This window comes from Macrobrachium rosenbergii, chromosome 4, assembly GCF_040412425.1.
Source record: "Macrobrachium rosenbergii isolate ZJJX-2024 chromosome 4, ASM4041242v1, whole genome shotgun sequence".
Classification (NCBI taxonomy): domain Eukaryota; kingdom Metazoa; phylum Arthropoda; class Malacostraca; order Decapoda; family Palaemonidae; genus Macrobrachium; species Macrobrachium rosenbergii.
Window position 1 is genome coordinate 31838484 of NC_089744.1, and position 11329 is coordinate 31849812.

General features: G+C 38.3%; 1 protein-coding gene across 1 annotated transcript in view; it reads left to right on the top strand.

The window, feature by feature from the left end:
- PDCD-5 (programmed cell death 5) overlaps nt 1-3314 on the top strand; it is a 36925-nt gene extending 33611 nt beyond the window's left edge. The window contains exon 4 of the mRNA XM_067093104.1: nt 607-3314. Within this exon, the coding sequence (XP_066949205.1) occupies nt 607-654 (48 nt within the window). The 3' untranslated portion in view covers nt 655-3314. The remainder of the gene's footprint in view (nt 1-606) is intronic.
- The last annotated feature ends 8015 nt before the right edge of the window (nt 3315-11329 follow it).

The window sequence follows — 11329 nt, forward strand, 5'->3', positions numbered from 1 at the left end:
GGATTAAGGGCTAATTTAGGTGTTCAGGTAAGTATTACAATATTAGTTTTATTATGAAAACTTCATGTCACCTCAAAGTCAGCGTCATATGAGGAGAGTGAAAATACAGGTAATGCTGATATGTGGTATTTAAGTTACTATGTACTTGTTGACTTGTTTACTATAATCTGCCATTGCATTTTTATTGTTTTTCTGACACTTTATTAATAATTTCATGTAATTATGCACTTCATTCAAAGGTCATATACAGTTCTGATTACTGTCTAGCAAAGATAACCCTGTGAAAAACATAAAGTTTGGCTCTAGGATGCATCGTAAATTTCCAAGACAAGTTTCTTGAGCAGCTATGTTGGAAATTTATCATCTTTGATCAATTAATTAGAAAATGACAGTTGCAAATAAAATCATCCATATAAATATCTAGAAAATTGCAAACACATGGCTCCATATTAAGTGGGGTATTAAGAGTAAACAGCAGATATTCCAAGTATTTCGTAATTAATATCTCTTTATCATAATCATAAACTCTAGTTAGAAATTTATTAAGTTTTAATGTCAGTATCAAAGAATAATAAAATCAATATTAATTTAGAAATTCATTTCCAGTTTGACCGGCGGAGAGCAGCTTTAGATGACGACGATGATGATTGGTAAATGAGAAACTAAAATCTTGATGGAGAAATATGCTCATACTAAAAGTTACATTGTCATTTAATAAAGGTATTAAACTGAAAAATTATAATTTTGACATATTCAATACAGCAGGCTTATTCTTGATAATTTGCTAAGTGTTTACCTCTTGCTTTTTGTTTGCTTTAGAATGTTTTGGCTCATGTAACTACATATATAGTACTTTTGAAGATGTTTTGATAGTTTTTGTCCTGAAACTTTGAATAGTTCAATTTTTTTATGTGAAATATCAGACTTTTTTTTAAAATTCACCCTGATAAGAACAAGAGACTAGTTTTAAGTTGCAGTATAATTTTAGATGATATACACAAAACTTGTAAATTTGTACCCTATAAATGGTGTAACTAAAATTGGAACTACTATAATTGAATTTTTAAAACATTTTGAGAACTCTTATACAATATTACATAAAGTATAACACTAAAGCTTATAAAGTATGCTTAAATAATATGGATAGTAAAATAAGATACTGTAAATGCATCAAAGTATTAAAAAAAATAGTACAACAGCAAAACTTTAGTCTGCATTATAAAAAAAGTATGCACCAAGTTGAGATGCTTCAAGAACCATATCATTTGTAAAAGATTGTGAAAAAATCTATACATTCACTTACAAGTGCTGTATGCGGAAATATTTTAACTTTCTGTACTTATTCCCACCATAATCATGTATACAGTATTGAGGATGAGTGAGAGGGGTAGAAGAAGCAAAAATAAACCAATACAGTACTTGTTTGGTTTTAAATGAAGATACAATGTTGATAGTGTTTGTATGGGTGATTTTTAAGACTTATTATACCAAGAATTTTGCAGACTTACAAAGAAAAAAGCCAGTTTATGCTGCATGCCAACTTCAGCTGGTGTGCTGCCTTGGAGTAAAGGTGGTACATGAGAAACACACTTGCCATATTACAGTGCAATATATTAATGGCTGTGTACAGGACATTATATAAATTAGATGGACAGAAACAAAAGAACACAAACATACATTTGAGGTGCAAAACTGAAATTACTAGTATTATGTCAAATTAAGTTTAACATAAGAGCAGACAACAAAGTTTAAATGTGTGGTTGTGTATGTATGTATTTATGTACTGTGTATATGAATATTTGGATGAAGATGATTTTCATATCTTGCTGCGATTCAGATTTTTAGTTTAATTCAGTATGGCAGGAATGCATAGATTCATTCCATGTGCATTACTTCAAGACTACTGCTCTTTATACTAAAGAATTTGGTACTGGATAAATAATTAAAGTACTTATTTTAACTCAAACCAACTTAAATATTTGAATTTTATATAATAGTCATTTTTAACTTTTAATCCATATTTTCGTTTTGGAAATTAGTTGAATATCGTATATGTGGACCAGTAGTCCAAATATGATATGATGTCATGCCATATTTTAATTTGGCAGAATGAAAATTTTGAACTTTAAAAGAGAAAAAATTATGGTTTCGAAAGCTAAAAATCTTATAATTGCTGGTAGAAGTATATACCATACCTGAATCACTTGAAAAAATTGTTGTACATGTTGATTTGTGCATTTTTATAGCCCAAGCAGTAATGATAATACTTCAGTAACCTAAAATACTGAAATATGTTGAGGTGTTTAATGCAATATATGCTTTAATTTAAAATGGTCTGGATATCAAAATGTATTGATGATGCTCCATGTAAATTGAAACCATTTCATGTTTGGCATTTTAATTAATGTTTCAATTTTTTTCACTCTAGATCTGTGTGTAGTCACTTTGTTTTCATGGATTTTTTCTGTGGAAAATCTAGATTGGAAATCTTAGGTTATATGAAAAACAGCAAAGTAATTGGATCCTTAGGATATCTTGTTCTTATACAAAGCTGTTACATCTCTCCAGCATGTGAAAATACTGTATGGATTCTTTCACAGCTTCTACAATGTTTGGTTCATGTTTTGGAACTGTGACATCACTCCTAGAACAAAGAAACCCGTAATTTATTTCAAGTTAAACTTTTGGAGATGGTGATAAGTCCACATGTTTTATCCACTTTCTCCTAAAGTTGCTCTGGCATAGTTTTATAATTTTTCCCATAGCAACATCTTCAAAGGTAGGTTTTTGTTTTAATTATATAATTAAACTTGAAATGCTACTACTGCTTACCCATACAGAATATTATAATTGTGTATGAGGAATGCTTAGGACATAACAAATTATGATGGATAAAATATAAAAGGGGAGTTTGTGATTCATAACCATAACATGGTTGGAGTTAGATTCAGTGATGATGTGTGGCCTTTGAGACAACTCCAACTATTATATGTCTGCTCTATGAGTAGCTTCCTTTGGAATGTTTTTGATTCCACTTACTGGATGATACTTCAAGTGCCATCACTGTTTTACCGCTACAAATTTATCGTGTAACTACAGTAGTATCTTTATTAGAACTGCCATATCCTGTCACATAGTGGCATAGGTTTTATCTGTCCAATAAGTGTTAGCAATATTTTTAAAACATTAAAATCATATGCATTGTACATTGTATGGTTATGTTTGGTTTATCAACATTCAATGTTTTATGAGTCTGTTTTTCTGAAGATTTTTTGACCCTGTTTTGTATTAATAAATGCTTATTTGCAACTGAATGTGCCGTTAATTATTAACATTCTTTAAAAAAATTTCTGCCAATTTATTTCTGAATAGTTTCTCAGACTACTGTTTGTCTGTACAGAAGAGCTGAGCATTGAATTCCATATTACAGATTAAATGGAGTTATGGATGAAAATTTATCTTTGAGGGAAGTCCTCTATCTTAATGTTTCCATTCATTTCCTGTTTTTCTTCTTAAGTTCATGAAAGCAGTTTCAGGTATTCTTGTTTTTCAATTATGTTGGGTGCATTAGTCCATTTAGACCATATCCACAGAGGCTTTGAATATACACAGATATTAACTACAGTGATATTCTTTGATATTCAAAAATCATTTAACACTACATGGAGTTGCTCAATTCCAAAAACTGTAACAATAATATATGTGCATACTAGCCAATATTTATAAAAAAAAATATATATCTTAACTGATCAAGCTTTTCAAGTACATTATGAAAATGTTTATGCCAATGCATACGTACTGTAAAAGGAATTCCTAAAGGTGGTACTGTAAGCAGCACACTACTTTGCAGTTAATGTGAAGAAAGCTTCCACCCAGGGTTAAAAGTCAAAACTTGAAAGGCCTCATAGGGGGTTACTGCCATGACTGTACCTCACATGGTGCACTGCTGTGCTGGCATTACTTGAGGTACTTTGCAGTGTCCCTTTGGCCCCTAGCTGCAACCTCTTTCATTCCCTTTACTGTACCTCTACATTCATATTTTCTTGCTTCCATCTGACTTTCCATCCCCTCTAACAATTGTTTCAGTGCAACTGGGAGCTATTCCTTCTGTTGCACCTTACAAACCTTGCTGTCAGTTTCCCTTACACTGCTGAATGACCTCATAGGTCCTAGTGCATGGCCTTTGGCCTAAATTCTATACTTCATCCAAAATTTTAAAGGGGGATAGTTATCCATGGGTTACAAATCAATTCAGGAAAAGGGAACAGTGTACTGAAAAGATCCATGGTAAAAGGTTTAAGATGAAGTGAGAATAGTTCTCCCCCACTAACAGTTCTCTGGGGGAGGAGATCTCTCCAGAGACAATGGAGATTGGGTGGTTACTGACTCCTTTCTGGGGAGAAGCTCTTCTCTCACTGCAGCCTCCAGACCATATTATTTTACAGCTGCAATTCTGACAAGTTCCTTACCTTGGACAGTGAGGTGAGGTCGGTGATCAAAAGCAGGTAGTCAAGGATGTCATAAACAGATCTCCAGAATTTTATTGTTGCCTTCTGTTGGTAGTACTGAAGATGACAAGAACCTGGAGACTGACCTCAGGTCACTGAATATATTTGCACATCAATCTCCTTTCAGGATAGAGATGGTGTAATCAGTGCAGTAATTAATCTTAAGAGGGATTCCATGGCATACCAGAGCCTTGGTGATGCAAACTTCACATTCACAGTGACAAGGTAATTCGGTTGAGATCTGTGTGGTCTGTTGCTGCTTTGTAAGTCACTACCCAAACTGGTACCAGTGGCACCATGAATGCATGAAATTGGTATAAGACAGAGGTATCACCATAACACTAACTATGGCAGTGACAGCAGCAGAGTTAAGATGACACTTAACCCTGTTGTTCCAATTCTACAAGGACCTAGTGCTTTCAGTGAGCACTCCATGCTTGGGTGTGGTAATTAATACAAAAGAGCAACTACCGAGTTCACCCAACAGACAGTAGACTAGAGTCTCCAGCAAAATTATGGCTATCCCAGATCAAGTACAGTATCTGGTGTCACAGAAGACTTCAGTCTTCACAGCTACTTCAGGTTTAGTCCTTGAGGATCTCAGACGGTGGTAATACTTGTTACCTCCTAGCAGAGTCCCCCTGGTTCCTTCCAGCTGAAAGGTACTGATGGATACATCCTGGTCTGAAAGAAACTCCTCAAGTAGCTGCACTTACACAAATTCCAACAAACCTAGTCATTCTTTCTCAACTGGAAGTTATCTAGCAAAGTCTTAGTGACAGGAATTTTGAAGGCTATAGATAGTTGTACTCACTGAGGCCCTGCAGATCAGCTACTACCCTCTATCAGGCCATTTGGAATTAAAAGTGTGTTGATCTTTTAAATACTCAGCATGATGTTCTGTCTGGGAAGATCACACACACAAAAGGTATTGGATTATCATTTGCCTTTGATCTGGTAGTGAAAACTTGAATAACCAATGACCATGTTCAGACCGTAAGACCATTTGCCATTCTTTCCTTGTCTTCCATTTCTTGCAATGGTGAGGACTTCTTGCTGTATCCAGTGAGGGCTATCAGGTTCTAACTGCAATGGACAAGAAACTTTTCAGGGGCAGCATTCCAGACTGTTCTTATTCATAGGCCAAAGGAAAAAAAAAAGCATGGTCTCTCAATGGTTAATGCGACAGATGATGAAGCAGAAGAGATAGGGTGCAAGCCCATGAATTTAAAGCACTCTATAGAGGGATGAAGAAATTTGTTTTTATTTAGCATTTCCCAACGTTTTGTGAGAGAGAGAGAGAGAGAGAGAGAGAGAGAGAGAGAGTGTAATTGTCGTTGTGAGTGGTTCGGTTGTTGGAGTTCGTTTTACGGCGCTGTCTGTCTGTCTGTCGGGAGTTTTTCGGTTTTGGGGAAGTTTTGGGCAGTTGAGGTCCAACCTTGAAAGTGAACGGGGAGTTTGTCTGGCTTTTGTTTTGGATACCGGTACCGATATTGATGGTGCATGTGTCTCTTTTTTTTTCGTTCGTTGTTGGTGGAGGGTTTGTTTAAGTTTTTTGTTTCGTGGGTGTGTGCTGTGATTGGCGACCGTGGACCTTATCCATCTCCAGCAACCGAAGATCAGGGTGAGTGTTGCGTGTTGTGTTGTTTGTGGGTGTGAATTCCGCCACATAATATTTGGTGCCCAACGTGGGCAGCTGGTATTGCAGCTGCAAGTGAGATTGGTGGCTGGTAGTGTGACTGAAGAGAAGGATGGAAGAGGAACTGGTAAAGTTGAGAGAGGAGAATACGTGGTTGAGGGGTGAGAATGAGAGATTGAGGAGTCAGTTGGAGGAGGTGGAGGGAATGCTAAGAAGTGCAAAAGAAGAAATGAAAGGGGAGATGAAAAGAGTCAGAAGAGAGAATGGAAGAGAGAATGGATAAAAAGTTGGAGGAATGATGAAAAGTGTGGAAGAAATGATGAAAGGTATGTTCAAGGGTGTTTTTGGAGAAGGGGCTGTTGGAGGCAGGTTCTCTGGAACGTGTGAAGGGGCAAGAGAGAAAGAAAAGGAGGAAGAAGTGAATGGAAGCGTGAGTGATGAAAGTGATATGGGAATAGGAAGTAAGAAACGAGGGAATGAGAGGCAGGGTAAGGAAAAGGGAATGAAAAGCAAGGGAAGGAACAGAGGGAAAGTAAGGATAAGTCAGGGGAAGAAAAAGGGAAGAAGGGAAAGGGAAAGGAAACTGGTAAGAAGGGTAAGGAAGTGGGAAAGGCAGGAAAGAAGGGGAGAGGGTGAAGGCAGTAGTGATAGTGAGGTGGATGGAGGTGAGTGGATAAAAGTGGATAAAAAGAGGGGGAAGAAGAGTGTAATGAGTAAGATGAATGTAAGTGCAGAAGTGGACTCTTTGTATTCGGAAGAGGGTATGAAAGGACAGAGCGAAAGTAGTGAAAGTGAGAAAGAAGTGAGAAAGGCTATGTATGTGAGGGAGGTACCCCGGTGTGAAAAGTATAATGAGTATGGAAGTAGGGATGTGCATGATTTCTTTAGGGAGTATGAAAGGTTTTGTCAGGATAAGTATGGGGAAAGTAAGAGAGTGTGGGCACGAGAATTAGGAGAATATTTGACTGGGTTTTACTTGATATGTATAGGGTTATTATGAGTGTGGGAGATGTTGAGTATGACAAGGTGAAAGCTAGACTAGTTGAGCAAGCGAGGCGTATGAAAGCGAGTGTTAAGTATAAGAGGAAGAATGAATTTGATGAGGCAAGAATGAAAGCTGGGGAAACCTTGTCACTGTATGCTTGTAGGCTGGAGACGTTGGCAAGGAAGAAGTTTGGGGATGATGGGATAGATGAATGTAAGGAGTTAGTACGGAAGTTGTTAGGGACAGTGCCAGATGGAGTTAGAGAATTTGTGAACTTGAAGCGGAAGGAGAAGAAAAGATGGACGAATGAAAGGTTGACTTGGGGAGAAATTTTGGAAATTGTAGAAGATTATGAGCTTGACAGGGTTATAAAAGAGAGCAGAAGTGTAAGTGTAAGGGTTGGGGTAGATGAGAGAGTACCAGAGTTTGGAAGCTTTAGGGATGCAGTGTTGAGGGGCCCAATGAGAATGGCCGATAGTGTAATAGATAGGAGTGTAAGAGCAAGTAATGTGGAGGTGCCAGTGAGGATGAATGGTGGGTTTGTAAGGGAACAACGGGTTGGACCGGGTTAGGGATAGTAGTGTACAAAGGGGAAGGTCGGTGAGTGGAAGTCGAGCGAAGTGTTTTAGATGTGGAAAGGAAGGACATACAAAGAATGAGTGTAGGTGGGCTTTAGGAGCGTGTTTGGTGTGGGCAACCGGGACATTTGGTAAGGGAGTGTACGAAAGATAGGGGTTAAATGCTACAGGTGCGGACAGGTGGGTCATGTTGCTAATGGTTGTAGGGGTACCCAGTGAATGTAATATGTGGTAACTGTGGTAAGAATGGGCATTATGCGAGAATGTGTTCAGAACCGAGAGCGAAGTGTGACGAATGTGGAATGGAAGGGCATGTATCAAGTGTATGTAGACGAAAGAGGGTGACTGTGACAGCGAATTCGGGAAACTGAGTGTGAAGGGGTTCAAATGGGTGGATCCTCCAGGATGCAAGCGGTGCGTGTGATGCATGTACGTGAGGGGTTGTTGCATGAGGGAGGTTTTGCTGGAAAGACTCGAGTGCATGAGTGTGCAAGTTGTTGTGATAAGATTATTGCCTTAGTAGATACCGGGTGTAGTAAATGTCATATTTAAGAATGGATGTGAGAAATTGAGGGAGATTAGAACTGTCAGGGGAAGTAAGAGGGATTGGAATGGTAGCAGTGGTTGGAAGAGTGTGTGAACGGTTAGAAATTGGGGGTGTAGTGATGGATGAAAGTGATTTTTGTGTGATTGAGAAACGAATGATAAATATGATATTTTATTGGGATGTGAGTTTTTGAAAAAAATGCGGGATGGTGGTCCGTCCTAGTATGAATGTAATTGAATTACGTATGAAAGGGGATGTGCTTGGGGTTTGTATTTGGGGAAGGATGGTAGGGTTGAGCAAAAATTGTGGAAGAGAGTGCCTGTAATTGAGACAGAGAGGGTAAAAGTGCCACATGATATTGGAGAAGTTGTGAGTGTGAAAGTGGCATGGCCGGATAGCCTCGGGATAGCCAACAATGATAGGTGTGAGTATGTGGTTGAGGGAATAGACATAAATAAATTAGTCAGGGCAAATGTGTGTATATGATGGGGTTTTGAACATGGGAGATGTATATATAACGTCATTGCCGAGTGTCAGGAAGAAGCAAGTCCGAGGAATATGTGAGAGAGAATGGGGTGTATAAATGGTTGAAATGGAATGGGTGAACCAAGTATGCATGAGAGCTTGTGTATGGAGGATCAGCAATTTGTTTTGGTAGAGTATGGTAAAAAACATAAGAAAGGGAAGAACGTAAGTAAACTGAATGTCGTAAGTTGTGTGATAGGGGTGTGAGTGCCAAAGTGGAAATGAGTGATAAAGCGTGTAATACGGATGAATGGGATGGTATGGATAGAACGTATAGCATATGCGGGTTTGATATAACTGAGTTGACTGAACGTGTAGGGGTTGGTGAGCGGTTGGAGGTGAGCGAAAATGTAAGAGTAAGAGAGCGTAGCAGTGATAGACGAGTGATTGAAAGCATGAATGAATCGTTGCAAGAATTGGAAAGGTCAATGAGTGAATGGGATGGGTTAGTTGAAGAATTGGGGAGGTATTTGGGAACGAGTTAGAGGGTATAGATGAGATTGTGGATGAAATTGAGAGTGGTAATAGTGAAGAAGATAGCGTGAATCTGAGAGAGAATGGAGGAGAAAATGTAAATCTGAATGTTGCTGGAAAGAGAGCGAGTCTGAGAGAGAATGATTGCGTGCCCATGAACGCGATCTAGAGGACCTGCTAGTGAGCATCCGTGGGTGTTGCGTAAGGCGATTTGAAAGGGGTGTGAAAGGTGTTGGTTGGGAAATGCTAAAAGGGGGAGAAATATAGAGGATGAAGAAATTTGTTTTTATTTAGCATTTCCCAACGTTTTGTGAGAGAGAGAGAGAGAGAGAGAGACTGTAATTGTAATTGTGAGTGTGAGTGGTTCGGTTGTTGGAGTTCGTTTTACGGCGCTGTCTGTCTGTCTGTCGGTCTGTCGGGAGTTTTTCGGTTTTTGGGAAGTTTTGGGCAGTTGAGGTCCAACCTTGAAAGTGAACGGGAGTTTGTCTGGCTTTTGTTTTGGATACCGGTACGATATTGATGGTGCATGTGTCTCTTTTTTTTCGTTCGTTGTTGGTGGAGGGTTTGTTTAAGTTTTTGTTTTTTGTTTCGTGGGTGTGTGCTGTGATTGGCGACCGTGGACCTTATCCATCTCCAGCAACCGAAGATCAGGGTGAGTGTTGCGTGTTGTGTTGTTTGTGGGTGTGAATTCCGCCACAACTCTACTTTTGTTCATCTTCAATAAAACGTGGAATTGTCTTCTATTTTACATGCAGGTACCTGGAGATGTCAGTCTTAACTTTACAATTTTCTACTGAAGTTATGTTACATAAATGGCTAGACTTTAATTCATTGGAACCAGAATCATGGTAGGTCATGTTGGGATTTCATTGTCTTCTACTTTAGCCTAAAGGCCGTTTCACACTGGATGTGATGCTATGGTAGCCATGCTGCGGCATGTGGTTTTTAATTGCTGGCATTGTTTTAAGCGAGGCGGTTCACACCGGGTGCGAAGCTATGCTACCGGTCTGCAACATAGTGTTCATAGCTTCCAAGATTGCCGGGCACATGAATTTTGTGGACGTAGCTCGCCTCGCACATGTGCACTTATTCTCACAGTAGATGCTCTTGCATCATGGCTTAAATCTAAATATACTGTAAGTGTTATATTAATGTGGGGGTATAAAGTAACCCTAAGCAAATTTACTCAAAGTAAAATTTTATATCCAGTAGTGCATGGTCAAGTATTATTATTATTATTATTCAGCAGGAGCACTTTTAAATGGGAAAGGCAAATGTCCAAAGAATATAAATGATTTCATAGATTAATATATAAATTAACTTTAAATATAGCAGCAAAGGTGAACAGATTAACATTAGATACTTACATACTTGCATGAATTGTTTACTGACATTCATGGCTTTCAGTGTGAACACATGCATAGCAAGGACAGCTAGCATGGCTTCGTAGCATAGTGTAGCGCACTTAGCATTGCATCCGGTGTGAAATGGCCTTAATTCATCCTCACCTCATTTATGTCATTGTCACAAGACACTGATTCCCTTGGGTTACTGGCATCTGTCTCTTGCTGATGGTAAGTGTTTCATGTCCTCCCTGTAGGGGATAGTGCGCTCTAGTTAAGTCCATAAGGCATAAGCAACCAATCTGGGATATCCAGCATCTCAACCTCCTCAAATATCATTTGTAGATACACATTACAGTATTTGTTTAATGGGGTTGCGATGAAATGTTATGTTTTTATAACAAAACATATACATTACAGTACTGTACATAAAACATGTTTTTATAACAAAACATGGTTTACCATACAAATCCATTAATTAAATAATGAGTGCCCTAATCCAGCTCTGCGAGTCTCACTACCTTCCATTCAGTCTTCAAAAGAAGTGAGGAGATTGATTGACACATACCTAAGGATTTAGAGTGAGCATGCATACTACAATTACTTTATTTCTGTCCTACAGACAACTGGTGAACCTCAGAATTTTGCAGGTACCACAAATAAGACATAGATTAATGGGTTTGTACAAAAATCTTATAAAGTAGAGAATCTAGTAAAAAATTTTTTTTCC